Here is a 16,755-nt window from a genome sequence, read left to right on the forward strand (position 1 = left end):
CCCATATCTTTGTTTGCCACAGCCATCACTTGCAACATCAATCTATCGCTCTTTTTCTCTTTTCTCTCTTTCTCCATCTTTCCCTGTCTTATGTGTTAGCGTTGTTGCTGACAGACAGTTTCTTACAATAGAAATTTCTCTAGCCACATTATTTATGGCTGTCTCTTACTCTTTCTCGTCAGGGTTGCTTTCGAAAGAACTGAAGAACGGAGAGTGGATAGTTAGAGACTGTGCAGAGTTAGCACACCCACTAACACACTGAAGCCATGAGATCAGGTTCCTGTTATTTAGTTATGTTTTACTGAACTCAATCGAGTACGTATTGAAACATTTTAAGAGCATGTGAGTGTATGTGAATATTTGAAATTGTCTCTTCGTGTCTGTACTTTCATTCATACACCCATCCATGTTTGTGTGTATCCCATGCGGTTTTCCTCATTTCCCTTGCAAATACCATAAACAGAGGGCTGCAGTAACTGATTGATAATGTTACTGTGGAGTCTTCCTGGCTCTGCTCACTGTGTGTGTTTCTGTTGACCTGTGTTGGACTGTAGCTGCCAGTCATTTTTATTAGAATATTATAGACTGAGCATAGTAAACATTCAGGGCTGCTTCCATTTATTAAGTTGCGCTTTTTTTTGGTTTGGTCTGTTCTCAGTCGCTTAGAAATTGCCCTTTAATACATTTCCTACTCGACTGAATGTATGTGGATCAACAAGGAGTCAGGCCTCTTCTCTGAATCCACTATTTACCTACTAAGCAATATTTCTGAGATACTGTAGATATTAATATTACAAACACACTCAAACCCCCACAATGTTCTCCAAATGGTTTCATTTTTATTCCTAGAAAGAACTGTCCACAGCTTCCTTAAGGTCTTTATTAAAGTGCTGATTCTACGTCAAACTACACTTATCTCTGAGACTAATCCTTAATTAGAATTCAAGCCCGCAATGGACTGACAGAACTGACCTTGGATCAGCCTACATCCTGTGGCTGTCAGCGGCTCTGTTTAATTGGATGGCAGATCTGAGATCAGTGTTGTAAAAGTTGCTGATTTTGAAGGAGCACACTGCAGAGAGAGGCAACATGAAAACAGTGGTGCACTGAACAGCCTAGGCAACAAACAGAGAGAGGGATGGGCAGTTTCATGCAGAGCAATACAGCCAGTGGTTGATTAAATCAAATGATTTGTGAAGAGACATGACATCTCATCAGATGTACACGCACCACAGTTCATGTAGTGATAAGCAGATTGTAAGTAACACGGGCGTTTACGCTGTTCGACACAGCAACAGGGATTCTCAGTCTTTCTGATCAATAATGACATGTTAGGCTGTCTATATGATATTGTAGAATAGGTTTAGGTTAATAGGTTTCAAAGTGACACATGCAGTCATTTTGGACTGACACCTGTACAACAACATCAACAACAACAACAAACACCTCTTAAGCCTGATGATTTATACCTTATTTGTCCAATGGGAGTTACATGCTAGCATTATTCACAAAATCACTGACCAACACTTCACTAAACCTAAGAGGTGCTGGTGGGTGGATTTTTTTTTTACTTTGGACGGAGCCAGGCTTGCTGTTTCTGCTTCCAGTCTTTATGCTAAGCTAAGCTATTCGTCTTCTGGCTGTAACAGGCAAGAAATCAAATGAGTGCTTTCTCCAAAACTACTTGGCCTGAAAAAGCATGAGTCAGGGCTCAAAATTAGGCATACGCATTAAAATCATATGGCCTAATACCCCCACTTTAGATGTATTTGTTTAAAGATGCACCAAAAACTGACATCAATAAGTTAGTATTCTATAACATCTTAAATTATCCATAGATGTCTACCTAATGTCTTTTGATATGTCTGAGAGCCCCCTGCAAAGCCCCCTGCAATGATTCTTTTTAATTTTAGTATTACCGAGTTCTGGTATGATTGATATGACAGATTAACACTAATGTAATATGGCTGACAAATGAGGTCTTGTTGACATGCTTCTAAATACAGAGTGGAGCTGAGAGCTGAAGTGAAGCCCCAAGCATTAATCATGCTTTTTGTTCATCAATGTTGTTGCCAGACTTACACACTATCACATGTTCAGAGAAAGAAAAAAAACATGTATTTTTGGTCTCAAAGAGGCTGCAGGTTACCCGATGGCATGGCAGGTTGAGAACTGTGCTCCTCATGTGGGCTTCTTCACCTGCTCACCTTTCCATGTCAGGAGTCAAACTGGTAACTTTCTTTGAACCTTAATGTTCCAAGATTTAAAGAATAGCAGACAGGAGGCTGCTTAAAAAGCTCTGAGTGTGGAGGCTTGTTTAAAAGAGCGCTGTCTGTGTTTAGCTAAACCCAGGCCATCGAGCCCAGAAAATAAGTGGGATACAAGAGTGCAGCACCCAGCCATGTTGGGGTGGTGACAGATCAATTAGCACCTGTCACTGTCTTTCTTTCCATCTCTGTGTCGTCATCTTCACACTTGTGTCTCTATTATATTTTTCTAGTTCTCCCTCCCCCTCTGTCTGAGCTAGAAGAGCACTACAATGATACGCAATTAACCCCAATTTCCTCTCCTCCTACTTCATTTCTCTCTCTGTCTGCTCCTCTTCCCTTTTCACTCACTCCCCCCCAAAAACTCTTTACGTCTGCTTGTTTTAAATGTTCTCTCTTTCTCTCCTCTCTCTCCCTTCTTTTTTCTATTATTTCTCCTCCTCTTCTTCTTCTTCTTCTTCTTCTTCCATCCAGACTGATTTAGAATCTCTGGACCCTCGTGGTCGAACTCCTCTCCACCTGGCTGTCACGCTGGGCCACCTGGATTGCGCCAGGGTCCTGCTGCAGCAAGGAGCTGACGTAAGCAAGGAGAACCGCAATGGATGGACCGGTGAGTGTGTGTGTGTGTTTGTGTGTGTGTTTTGCGGAGGAGACTGAGTATAGTTTTATGGTAGCATGTGTAATGTGCAGCATACATAATGCATTATTGGATGGTGTGTTGGAGTTTGGGGTGTGTTTCAATTTAAAGGTGCTACATACAGCATTTTATTTTAATGACACTGACATATATTTATAGAAAACAATGAAACTATGGTGGAGACAATTGGTAGTTTCTACCTCTAACCAGTGGTTAAAACTTATGACCCACATTTCCCATAAACCCTTTTGTGTCCTTTGGGGGATAAAAATATGGTATTTTTACTCCATGTATCTATCATTTCTTCTTATTATAGTATTACAGTTTGCTGAGAATGCAGTTTGGTAAGGTTTAGGCAATAAAACGATAAGATCGTAAGTTATGTTAAGTACATTTGGTAAAGTAAGTCGATGTTGTCTCATGGTTTCACAGGAAACCTGAACATCAGTCTCCTGGGTTTGTTTGCCCCATTCATCCACCCCTCCCTATATGCATTTTGTCACTCTTTATACTGCACCTCCATTCACGCGAGTACTTTTCACATCTTGGCAAGGAAAAACGTGACACTGACATGGTATCTTCTAGTAGTTTGGCCGGTCTGTTACATGTTTTGGTGTGTGACTGGCCCCTAAAATGTTACTTTTAGCACCTTTGACATTAACAAGTTCAAGTGATGTCAATCTTATTATGAAGACCAACTGGAAGTAAAAAAGAGGCTGCTTGGCACATTCTGTGATGTGCTTTATTTTATTATTCAAAGATGCCCAGAAAATGTTTGCAGACCACAAGAGATTAGCATGGCCTTTTCATCTGCAGTAACCCGCAGTAATCCCCAAAATCTGAAAATGTTTTGGTTGTAATCCCCTTTGGTCACAATAAGAGGACTATAATATTATATAATGTATGATAATGTATGATATACTATATGTGCAAAATGGCCCACAACATTTCCCACTGGCTCTATTATTTCATGGCTACTGATGAGTAGACAACAATTTTGTCCTCTTGATGATTCACATTGGTTTGAAAAATACAAACACTCATCATCACCATCGCTTTCGCAAAAAAACGACAACTGTGCCTTCTGCCAGACATCCCTTACCTACTGCACTGTGAAAATGTGTGGACATCCTTAGGTGCTTGTGTTTGCTGTCACCCCCCTGCATCTAACGTGAGGCTCCTTTGTCTTGATGGTGATGGATTAAGTGTTATAGTCATGGATATTTCTGTGAGTCTATGGTTGCAGAGTATCATAGTAATCCTCTTTTGTCCCTGCTAATCTGATTACTGTGTCTTGTCAGTAGGTGCAATAGATTACACTCATTATTAGAATCCAGCTACATCTAGATGGCTGTGCCTGTGTTTATATATATATATGTCTGTGTGTGTTAGCCTTTACTCACGTTTGCTAATAAGGGAAAAGAAAGGTAATCGTTATATAAATGTGTATAAGTGTACAACAGCCTGTAAGATTAGCAGCAAAGTGGCGGTCTGATGAATGATGGGTGAGCCGCAGTAATTGGTCGTACCAGCTTTTCCTTTGGCCTACTTCAGTTTGGGCAATTCTCACTGCCCCCCTTAAATTGCTCATGTACATAAATTTTAGATGAGGTCTGAGTGATTGGCTCTGTTTTACTCTCCATCTCTCTCTCTCTCTCTCCCTCTCTCCCTCACTCGCAGTTCTTCAGGAGGCGGTGAGTACCAGAGATCCGGAGTTGGTGCGTCTCGTGCTTCGTTACCGTGACTACCAGAGGACTGCCAAGAGACTGGCGGGCATCCCCGTTCTGCTGGAGCGACTGCGCCAAGTGGGATTTCACACACAAACTCACACACACACAAACAGTTTGATGCACACATGGAAAAAGACACTCCCATGACCGCACACACACACACACACACACACACACACACACACACACACAAAAAATTACATAAAAATGACATACATGAAACAAAACACAAATATACATACAGAGACTACAAAGGCTCATCAAGGAGGTTTGTGAGCAGAGATGCATTAATTTGAAATGTAGATCTTTTTCATATTTACATCATTGTTTTAGGATAAAAAAAAATCTTGTTTTTGTTTGAAGGTATAAATAACTTTGTTTAGTATTCAACAAGGGGAATAATCTCAAAGGATATGTCTCCATGTTGCAAAAACCCTGTGTGTCTGGGTAATTTGAGTCATCGCTTTCCCCTAAAGGAGTGCCATGCTTAAAGGCACAACAGCAGTGTTTTACAAGGGGAGGCCGGAGAGCCTGAAGGTTAATGGTTATAATCCTGACAGGAAAATGTTGAGGTGCAGCAGATCGTGTTGAAGCTGCTGCAGCAGTAGAGCTGCAGAGAACAGTGGCAGAGATGCAGGGAACTGCCTTCACACACTCTGTCTTCCTGTGTATCTGCTTCACCTGGCTCCCCCCCGATACACACACATACACTCTAGCATACCCACACGGTAGACACAACACCCTCACACTTTGAAAACGACAATGAGTACTCGCACTCAAGCCCACATTGCCGTTCTTCGTCTGCTGCTGCTCTCATCCACATCATCCTCCTCTACACCCATCAATCTATCAGTTCTATTATTAACCCACACACACACACATATACACAACCACTTCTCCGTGCCAATCCCCCCCATCTTTGGAAGAGACAATAAAGCAGTACCACTGTGTTTGTTCACTCTCTCTCTTTTTATTTCCCCCCACTTTGCTTTTCTCCTCTCTCTCCATCTATCCATCCTTAAATTCATCACTCTCCATCTACATGACTCTTTCTCTCTTTCTCTCTCCCTCTATCATCCTCTTTATCAATGCCTGCTGCTTCCCCCCTGCCCCCCCATCTTTTCCTCCTCTCTCTGCCTCTTTCTCTCCAGGCCCAGGACTTCTATGTGGAGATGAAATGGGAGTTTACCAGCTGGGGTGAGTCCAGTCTTTGAGTCATTCCAGTCAGTAAAGCAGTCCAGTACCGACCAGTCAGAACTAATCATGTTATCATCATCTCCCTCTGGGGAGGCCTGTTTCTTCCTGTTGTACTGGACACTGATGCTCACACACTTCCCGCCTGGCAGAATTTATGTCTGGCTTTGGTTTCAGAGTTAAACAGCTTGTGCTTTATTTATTTATATAATTATTTGTCTTAAGATCTTGCTTTACAAGACTATATAAGTGGATGTATTTTCCTCCTACTCTAGGCATGTGACTAATTGTTTTTGTGCGTATATTTTTGTTGTTACATACAACCACATAAATGTGTCTCTTATAATGGATTCATCAGAGAACTGAGCCCAAGATCAAATGAAAACATCAGAGAAAACTGCTGCATTAAATTCTTTACATATTCATCCAAAAATGGCAAGGTTTGTTTAAAATGTTGTCTGTGTTTGTCCTCAGTGCCCCTGGTGTCTCGTATCTGCCCCAGTGACACCTACAGAGTGTGGAAGAGTGGCCAGTGTCTCCGCGTTGACACCACCCTGATGGGCTTTGAACAGATGACCTGGCAGAGAGGAAACCGGAGCTTCATTTTCAAGGGACAAGGTCAGAAGTCAAACTCTAGACTTGAGACTTTGAGAGTGTCCTGTGTAACTAGTGTATTTCATACAATACAACAACAACAAAAAATAATATTGACTGAACTGTGAAAGAAAAGAAATTATTTTGGGGAAATACACTTATTCCATTATTGGGCCGGCTGTGGCTCAGGAGGTAGAACGGGTCGTCCACTAATCAGAAGGTTGGTTCATTTCTTGGCTTCCCCTTGTGCATGTCAAAGCGTCCATGAGCGAGATACTAAACCCCAAGCTGCTCCTGATGCTGTGCCATTGGTGTGTGAGTGTGTGTGAATGGGTTAGTTAGTTACTGATACTGCAGTTGACTTGCATAGCAGCCTTTGCCATCAGTGTGTGAATGGGTGAATGTCACATGTAGTGTAAAACGCTTTGAGCGGTGAAAAGACTAGAAAGACACTACATAAGTACAGTCCATTTACCATTTATTCATTTTCTTGCCAAGAGAAAGACTTGCATGAGTGAGCTTTAGAAGTGCTGGTAGGTGGATTTGATTGTCTGAGCCAGGCTTGTTGTTTCACCCCGTTTCCAGACTTTGTGCTAAGCTGCTTGCAGTAGTATACCAAACAGAGGATGGTATCAATCCTCTCATCTAACTCTCAGCAAGAAAGAGAATATGCATCTTTTTAAAAAAATCATTTAAGATATGATACCAAATTATGCATTGGCTTGTAAATTCATAGTAAGAGTTTGTCACTCTGTCTCTTTACCTCCTTTTCTTCCTTCCTCTTCCCCGGTGTCTTCTGGGTTTCCATCCACATTTGCATTCAGTCCCATGAAACAGCCTCACTTTCAGCACCATAAAATGACTTATGTGATTGTGGTTGTGGGTTTTTTTTTTTAAGAAACACATTCTTGTAGTCACACAGGCTTCATTTGAAGTGAATGTGAGATGAAGCAAATATTCACAGAGGCTGGTGCAGGTGTGACCGGGCCTCTTCTCCCCTGCCTCTTTGCACAGCTGTTTCTACTCAGTCAATTCTCCACTGGCTCCTCTTTGCATTATTTCACCCAGTTCTTCTTTTATTTTTATCTTTCTTCCTCTCACCACTTTTAATTATTCCTCTTCTTCTGGCCTTCTTTCCTGGACTTTTTTGAGTCTGCACAATGTTCTCCCTCTTTGTGTTACTTTCTTCTGGACCTGCCTGCCAGGATATTTAATTTACTCTTACCTTTGTCAATCTGCAGCATCTTGACATCAGTCATCATCCCTCTTAACTTTTCTTTACATGTACATGCATGTTTGTGTCTTGCAACCTCATTGGCATGTTTGTATTATAATCATTGCCCACTCTCTATTTCCTATCTGCCTCTCTCATCCTCACTAAGGTTGCCCTAATTTTTCTCTTCCTGTCTGTCACCCTCTTTCCTCTCAGACTCCAGCGCGGAGGTGATGGAGGTTGACCACGACAGGCAGCTGGTGTTCCGCGAGACCATGTGCGTCTCATCCCTCACAGCACTCTCACCTGGCCGGGTGAATGGTGGCGCCTGCAGCAGCACAGCTGCGGGTCTGGGCCTTCTGGGTGCGGTGCAGCCCAGCGACGAGCAGGTAGCGGCCAGGCTGTCGGCCGCTGTGGTGACCACTCAGCTGGACACCCGCAACATCGCCTTCGAGAGGTCAGATGTAATACTGATATACACAGAATATTAGTAACAGGATGTGAAGTTAAGGTACACACTAGTCTATAGGATATGAGATATACCCTGAGTTGGGTGTGAATGAAGGAACCTGAATGACTGAACTCAAATACACTTTAAATTAAAGGAAAAATCGAAATAACTAAGCAAACTCAACCCAACAGAACATCTGAAACATCAATCATTTTTTTATAACACCTTCCAGAATTAAATAGCAAGGGCTTCTTTCTAGTCCCGCCATTTTCCATGTTCAGCAATCATACAGGAAGAAATCTTCCACAGAACAAGCAAAATAATAATTTACAGTAGCCTCAGTACAACACGATGCAATTCAGCCACAGGACATGTTCTGCTCTGAGTGCTGGCTTTTTTTTCTGCTTAGTGGAGAAAATCACTCCTTTGTGGTTGCTGGTGAATTTCTGTCACTCTTTCACTGTTGCTGTCTCCTACACTACAACCCACAGCTGAGTGGAACAAGTTCAGGCACATTCTCTGGTGGCTGTCAAAATGCATTTCACACAGTGTAGGAAAACACTAACAGAAGCAGCAGTAGTGGGGCAACTGGAGACAACAAAACACGTGTACAACTAATTGCTAGAGTTCATTGAACACCACATACGTATTACTGATAGACCTGCAATAGAGCCAAGAGGGAATGTTCCTGTAATGAAAGTGTATTAAACTAATCATGTTATAGTATATAAAGTGAGATTATGTAGTGCTTGAAAGAACAGAATAACAGAATTTTCCTGTTACAGAAGAAAAGATGGAAAGTAATATTATACACCCCTGCTCATTTCAATACTCTCAAAGGCTTTGCTGCTACAGGGATACTCAGCTTATGGTGGCTTATTTCCCTAAAGTTAGCAAAGTTAGCAGCTAGATAGTTCTTTGTAATTGACTTTACTGAGTCAGTTTGCTACTTAGCACTGTGACACTGTTAGCATTGGTTTAGTATTTACTATTTTTTATTCTATTTTGGGGGCATCTTTCATATATGGCCAGGGATGATGAAAATCAACACTTTACATTTAAATTTTTTGTGTTGTGTGCTAGTATATTGTCCCTGACAAATAAACCCCTTCTGACTATTGTGGCCACATACTGTTAAAAAGGCTCGCTTTAAGTCATTGCATTTTTATATAACCAAAAATACTCTGTTCTTGATCTTTTGTGTCTCCTGTGAACTCAAATGGCTGAATTGCCACAAAAATGTGTCAGGAGTAAGTGTGATACAGCTTCCCACAGGCTTCAGGATCAGGCCACTTCAAAAAAGCTCAACACTCCAGTGAACATGGAGATGGAGAGGCAGATAGCAGAACGAAAAAGACATGGAAAAGGCAGACAAGACATAGGCAGACTAGAGGAGGAGGGAGAAAAAGATGGCTTGTGAGCAGTCAATTTAGGAGCTTTTTATTATGCAGTATGGTACAGTTTTACAGCTCAGTTTCACATAAAGTGACATAGACACAGAGATGAAAAGCAACGGTAAGGAGGAGAGAAGGGAGGGAGAAGGGGGCATAAAGGACAAAACTCATCTTATTCTACTCAGGAGGTGAGATAAGACTGATGTGACAGAGAGAAAGAGAGAAGGATGACAGAACAAGGAAAGTTTTGGACAGAGAGGGATAGAGGGGAGAAAATGAAACGAAAGAGAACAAAGGGAGAGATTTAGAGGGACAGGGATGGGACAGAGAGACAGAGAGAGATGAGGGGGAATAGAAGACATGCGGAGAGAAACAGGGAGATAAAGATGAATGAGACAAGACTATTTGGGGAAAAAAGCACAATACGTAAGCCAAAAGGGGGGAGTCGATGATTTTGTAGGAAGGGGGAGAAAGGGGAGAAAAATAGACTGCAGAGAGACACAGTGATAGATAGGTGACTTTTGGACAGGGACCCAGAGACAGGAAATAAATGTTAACGGATAAAAAGCAAGAAGACAGAGAGGAAAACGTGAGTGAGCAGGGAGAGGTGGTGTTTTTTTTTTTTGGGGGGGGGGGGGTAATCATCTCCCTGTCAGACTTGTACCTCAGTGTCACCTCTGTTCATTTCCCTTGGTCAGCACTCCTGTCTACATGCCAATAATCTATTTATGATGCTTTAGAGCAAACCACTTTGTCAAACACCACAGACAGGACATCTACCTCTGGAGTTAATAAGTCTTTACGCAGCCATGCACAAAAACTACAGCACTGCAGTTTTGCTGGTTTTACTGAACCCGCTGTAATTGAGCTATGATATAACTTCAAGATTCAGACATAACTTTGTCTGACATTGATTCAGACAGGACAGTCTACTGTCTGTGGTAGTGGCTCTGTGCAGCAGTACTTAGGCATAGCACAACTTTTTAGCTACATGCTGTAACGTCATTATGCATTCTGATGTTTTGCCGGTTATTTTTACCATGATAACTATTTTAATTTTGCGTGATAGTATACTAACATTTGCTAATTAGCACAAAACACGGCTACAGCTGAGGCTGATGGGAATTCAGTTATTTTTGCAATTATGTGGTCAGGCCATTGCTAAGGCAGGGCTTTGGGGTGCCACAGAGACATAAGATCATATAGTGCTGTCAAGATGTGATATACAATGTTGCAAGGGCATCGTGTGTTTCCTCTCGCTATGGGATGGTCTTTTAGTCTTAAACCTTAAACAAATTTGACTTGATTATGGGCTATATGAAAAGTCAGAGGATTACCAGGGTTATTACAATTAACACTGAGGGGATCATGAATGCCAGTACAAAATTTCATGTCAATCCATCCAAACGTTGCTAAGATAATTCTGAAGTGTGGACCAAACAGGCTGACTTAACCAACAGAGAGCCACAACACTAGCATGGCTAAAAATTCCCCAAAACCTTTATTCTAAATTACACATTTGACATATGTTAAAAAATACCTGATATCATTTATATTATTTATAAATACTATCACTTCATAAATATATGGTCTAATATAGAAAGAGCCTCCTTGAAATCCGCTTTCTGTGCTTTGTTTTTCAAAAGGAGTTGTACAATGATTGGAATAGATCATGAAGATGGGATATGCCTCACTAACTTCTAGGCAGACTTCCTAATTGCACACTGAACTGCTGATCTTCACTGACAATGGCTGCAATCTTTTCAGGCTGCATATTGTAGAGAAACAATCTGTGACTTGCAATCTAAGGGGAGATGGTTGATTTGACTCTCCTATGAACTATATTTATGATTTTCTCTCAGGTACATATCTGCAGATTGCTTGGGACGGGCAAATAATCTACACCAACAACAGTGATGCAGCTGTATACGTTGATTGGAAGTCAAGACCACAGGGAACTGATGGGGCATGTGTTGAATCTCTGTTGCAGGAATAAGACGGGCATACTGGGCTGGAGGAGCGAGAAGACTGAGACAGTGAATGGATATGAAGCCAAGGTAGAGCACAGGCTTTTCAGACAGACCGCTAATCTCTCACACTGTCCAGAGAAACCACTGCTGTCAGAGCTCAATTTGATATTTCCTGAAAATCCACTTTACTTGAAGAGCTTAATTTCCAGAATGAATCACTCCCAAAGTTATTTTAAAACCTTTTTCCTTGGACCTTTGAGGACATAACCCTCTAGATTTTTAAATAATGAATGAATCAATTACTGAAACCTGCCCTTTTAAGATTAAAGAGTATGAATTTAAGCACAACAATTAAAGCATGAATTCTTTGCCCCAAATGTGGAAAATTCGTCAACACAGAAACAACCAGATGGCCCATCAAATTAAGGTTAAAAAAAGAAGTGCGTGTTGCTCAGACACATGCATTACCTTGACCCCATTTGTTTTCTTGACCCCCTGGAGGGATCGATTGGAGACAAGTGTCAGACACGAAGGACCATCTGTCACTAGTGGTTTATAAAAACACTTCAGACACTTTCTACAGTAAAATACGGCTGCCTGAAAAGCATCTATTTTCTGCATCATTGATTTAGAGTCACAAACATAAACAGACAACTCCCGTTGAGCTGCTCTCCTCCTGGAAGCTTTTTAGCTCTTCCTTTCGCTTGTCCGCCATCCAGTGTAAACACAGAATCAGCAGTCTGCTCAATTTTTAATCAGTATTTTCTTTTTGTGGTCACTAGTGAGGAATTCCAGCATTCTGCTGTGGACTGTGTGTTGCAGGCTAGGACCCAGGGGTGTAACGTTACACATCACAGGTTCACCACATGACTTTTCCTAATTTTATGAGAATTATTTATAAACATGATTTTGAACTGAAAATTATGTTTTACTTCTAACTGAATTCTCAGAGACGCGGGTTGTGAAACACGGTTCAATACAATCGATTTTCAATATGTGATTGGTGTGACTTGTTATACTACCCCTCCCAAATCCCAAATTTCTGTTATTGGAGTTGGTTGATAAGAGGTCTTTTGGCAAACAAGGACCATATATTTGTTAATGCACAGTCCATATAACATAGAAAACATGAAATATTTCCTTGATTTGGTATAACAACAATGCTGTATGCTCATTTTTTCACATTTGGCGAATCTGCAAGCACAGTTCGTGACAGTGGGAATGGTTACCCTTTCAATACTTTTCTACATATTGGGTTTTAATTAGGTCGGAAGAAAAGAAAAAATATTTAAATGAAAATAAATGGTTGGTTTTGTAATTATCGTTACACATACAGCAGTGGGGTCCCAAACAATGAGAGTGTAAAGCCAATGTTGGCAGAACACAAAAGCTAATTGTCTCCTCCTCTTTCAGGTATACGCAGCGTCCAATGTGGAGCTGATCACCAGGACCAGAACTGACCATCTGTCAGACCAGAACAAGAACAAGACAAAAGGTAAGTCACTTTAATTTGTCAACCGAACCTCAGTGCCAAATGAGCATTAGACAGTGTCACCTCTTAGACATCGTCAAGGGGTTCATTATGTGCAGGTGCATCACAGTTGCAGCAGCTCAACTTCTCCATTATCTCCTCTGTGCCGCTGTAAACCCCGGCCTAAGTGATAGACATGTCTAATAAAAAAAACAGTCGCTGATGAGTAATCCCCCTCACCTGAGCTCGGTGAGATCACCCTGAGGCTCTGGCTTACAGTCCGTAACGTTCACTCGGCGGCTCTGTCTTGTTTTCTGGTTCAGATCATAAATCAAACAGGATTAGCAGGTTTCCCTCCCTGGACTGTCGCTGTCAGCCAGGATCAACCATCACACACTCCTCCGAGGGGCTTCGCTCTCTCCCAGGTCACAATCCCCATCTGCACTCTGCTAATATGCAGGAGGGAAGTGTTCTTGGAAGCGCTACAATGACTCCTGAATGAGTGACTCACTGCATTTGCCCTTCCCTTGTGCTGCGTTTCATCATTTTGTAAACACTATAAAAAAAAAAGAAAAAGCTATTCTAAGAGAGTCACATACACGCTGGATCACGAGTCAAGCAGCAGCTGTAGACGGATCAGCTGGCTGAAGGTCGAAATGTGGACACTTGTCTTATCAACCACACCATGACACCACTGTCATTAACTCTAACAGATGGACCTTTGCATTGCATTTAGCATTCAGTTTCTGGTTAGTGAGGAAAACTGCAGCACCAGTCCTGTCTGAATGCAAGCCACACTTTAAGAAGCTGATCATGTTTTCTTTGCTGCTCATATCTCTGTCTTATCTAAATGAGCAGCAGCTGTTTGTGTCCCCATACACTCTAAAAAACAGAGCGTTCCTTCATGGTGGGTTCCTGGAAATCTTATTTTCTAAATAATCGTTTTGCTGTGAGTGATGGGATCCTACATGAACGCATTATTTTCTGCTAAAGTTAGAACAATTTTAATAAACAATTTTGGTTATTTTACATGAGGGGTGGCTGATTGTGTTTTCCTCAGTTCTGTTCTCACTGGTTTGGAGTGAGCAGGGCTTGGTTGAAAAAAGGTGACGTGAATGTACAATGCACCAATCAGGATTTAGCAACATATGAATCTAAATGTGACGACAGTTGGTGGGTTGTTTGGTTAACCTGTCTCATCACACCCACACAGTATTATCTGAGAGTTATATTCTCAATAAACATTACCTTAAGATGTTTTTTACCATGATTGTTTCTTATTTAGTTATGGATTATTAATGTTGTAGAGAAATACTTTAGATTTGAGCCAGTTTCTCAGACACTTTAAACTCCCCCTCCACTCACAAATGTGTTTTGCTTACTGTCACTTTACCTGGATGTTTGACCTTCACTGTGCAGGATGATGCATGTGCAGAATTTGACACTAGAAGGCTGTTTTCAGATTCATATGCTGAAGGGGGGAAGTCTATCTGTGCTCACCTTAAATGTCAGTTTGATGTGTGTACGTACCAGGAGGATTTTGTGACATCACAACTAGTTTACTAATTTACCTAATTTACACAAGTGTGTTGAGATCTTCAGTGCACATACACTGAGATTAGACTTTTCAGTGAAGTAGGAGACATATTGTATCCAGTTAAGTTGTATATTTGCATATTCATAGATCCTGGATGTTTAAAAGGAGAGGGAATAGATGTAATTGTAAGAATTATAAAAAAGGTAGCTTTGGAAACTTGAAAACCATATCAGACTCAAATTATTATTCCAAGAAGAACATTTTTATATGTCTTAATACATGTTTGGAGGGGATCTTTAAGATCAAAAGAAGACAGCTTGACACTCTCAAAAAAAGGTATTTTTCTTCCATGACCCTATTGCGGTTTCTTACTGCTGCAGTCGGAAGATCCTAAAGGCATTTTCAGAGTGTGGTTTTCATCACATTCATATTTTTGATGCATTTACAGTCTAATGGTGACCATAATGTACACGTTGCTGTGCATAAAGTACATACTATATAATAACAATGTGTAAACTCAGGTAGCTGTAGCTGTAGCAGTAGAAAAATGATGTTCAGGTTCCAGAGATACACTGAAGACAGTTATACTGACTGCACAATATGCATTTCTTTTAATAGATATTTTCAGGTGTTTTATCAATAAATTCTATATATAGATATTTAGAACATATTTAGGTGTAACTCTACTCTGATTTTGCTGCTTGAAAGCATAATTTACTTCAGTTCAATCCAGTACAGTATTCTGTCCATTTCCTGCCAGCTCTTAGTAGATGATAAGACCACAACACAAAAGCTCGATGTAATCCAATAAGTTATCTGGAGCAAAACACTGTAGAGCAAAATGACACCGCAGACAATTGCAGTGGAGATGAATGAGCCTATGCTCACTGTGACTATTGTCTCAGCGTAACTTATCACTGCCGTGTGTCTCTGAGCAGGTGGGAAGACTCCACTGCAGAATTTCCTTGGGATTGCCGAGCAGCACATGGGGCCTAACAACGGGGTAAGTAGACAGTTTATTTAGATTTTAACACATGAAGGGGATTTTCCAGTTTTATCTTTAAATGAAGGATAAGGGTTGAGAAAAAATCTTTTAAAACTCAAACTAATAAATTAATATACATTGTGGTTGAACTGGGAACAGCTGTGATTCATTGGTTCTGGTGTTCTGATTGGACTCATTGTAGGGACAATAGTGATAATAATCGGTATTGTGATAATCACTGCCCTCGTGAGTGAATTATCATCTTCAATATTAGCATCATCACCATCAGCTCCCCTCTTTAGATGGACACTGAGTGTATGAATCCCGGCTGCTAAGTCCACTGTGTCAACAGGAGATGCCTGCAGAGTAAAACAGTAACTCAGAGGCTCCAACCTGCTCTCAAATATTGATTATGTTTTTTAATTTGTTTCTGCTAGAGAGCATCTATGACTCATACTTCCCTCCTTCTCCTCTTTCTGTATTCTGTTTTATTCCCCCTCACTGTCGCCTCTGCTCTTTTCAACGTCATGCCTCTGTACCGTCTATACACAGCACTGAGACACGCGGCCCGCCCTTTTTTTCTTCTGGTTTGACGTGCGTTCTGCAGATACTTTGTGCAACTGTAAAGCTGTGATGTTGTCTCACAAAGTGATTGTGATAAATTGGCTGCATCTGGAGTGGAACGCAACAAGATCCACAAGTATTTGTCAGCCTCTACTCTCCTCCAGTAATGGTGGCTTACCTTTGACAGGTTTACTAAAGTCATACTTAACAGTTGACAGTGAGCTACTAATTAGAGCAGTGAACCAACGGATGCTGTAATGATGTAAACTGCTAGAAAGAAAACTGCTTTGTCATTTTTTCTCAAGTTTTTCTTACCTTGAGCTGTTGGAAATGTCAGTAGGTAAGAGGAAAGCCTTGAAATCCCAGTAGGTGGTTAGTTTTTTGTTCCACAACAGACAATAGCAAAGAAAGTGAGTTTTAAAGGCCAGAAATCTTTGCACCTTGTAAAGTTCTCTTCGACTTACTGGGATTGATTAACAATCCTTTTGACCCCTGCAGACATGGTCAATCTGATTGGGGATCAGTAAAAAGCTTTAAAATGGCAACATGCGGTTACATCAGGACTATTTTAAATTCATTATTCTATTTTTGCAGGCCCTGGTGACCCAGATGTCGTGTCCTGCGGTGACAAACCCCGCTGCGCTGACTGCCGAGGAATACTTCAACCCCGGCTCGTCACCGACTCAGAGGGACATCGGCCACCCATGCCAGCTCACCACCAAGACCCAGAGGTGACACGGACAGACAG

At 41.2% G+C, this 16,755-nt stretch overlaps 1 protein-coding gene across 1 annotated transcript in view; it reads left to right on the plus strand.

Moving 5' to 3' along the window:
- The window catches only part of ankrd13b (ankyrin repeat domain 13B), a 37,883-nt gene that overhangs the window by 13,587 nt on the left and 7,541 nt on the right, over positions 1 to 16,755 (plus strand). Inside the window, exons 2-10 of the mRNA XM_035680415.1 lie at positions 2,742 to 2,877; positions 4,585 to 4,709; positions 5,786 to 5,831; positions 6,303 to 6,446; positions 7,852 to 8,092; positions 11,471 to 11,537; positions 12,864 to 12,945; positions 15,397 to 15,461; positions 16,602 to 16,738. Coding sequence (XP_035536308.1) covers positions 2,742 to 2,877; positions 4,585 to 4,709; positions 5,786 to 5,831; positions 6,303 to 6,446; positions 7,852 to 8,092; positions 11,471 to 11,537; positions 12,864 to 12,945; positions 15,397 to 15,461; positions 16,602 to 16,738 — 1,043 coding nt within the window. The remainder of the gene's footprint in view (positions 1 to 2,741; positions 2,878 to 4,584; positions 4,710 to 5,785; positions 5,832 to 6,302; positions 6,447 to 7,851; positions 8,093 to 11,470; positions 11,538 to 12,863; positions 12,946 to 15,396; positions 15,462 to 16,601; positions 16,739 to 16,755) is intronic.

Source organism: Morone saxatilis, unplaced genomic scaffold (genome assembly GCF_004916995.1).
Source record: "Morone saxatilis isolate NCDOM2014 unplaced genomic scaffold, NCSU_SB_2.0 Contig8, whole genome shotgun sequence".
NCBI classification, from domain to species: domain Eukaryota; kingdom Metazoa; phylum Chordata; class Actinopteri; family Moronidae; genus Morone; species Morone saxatilis.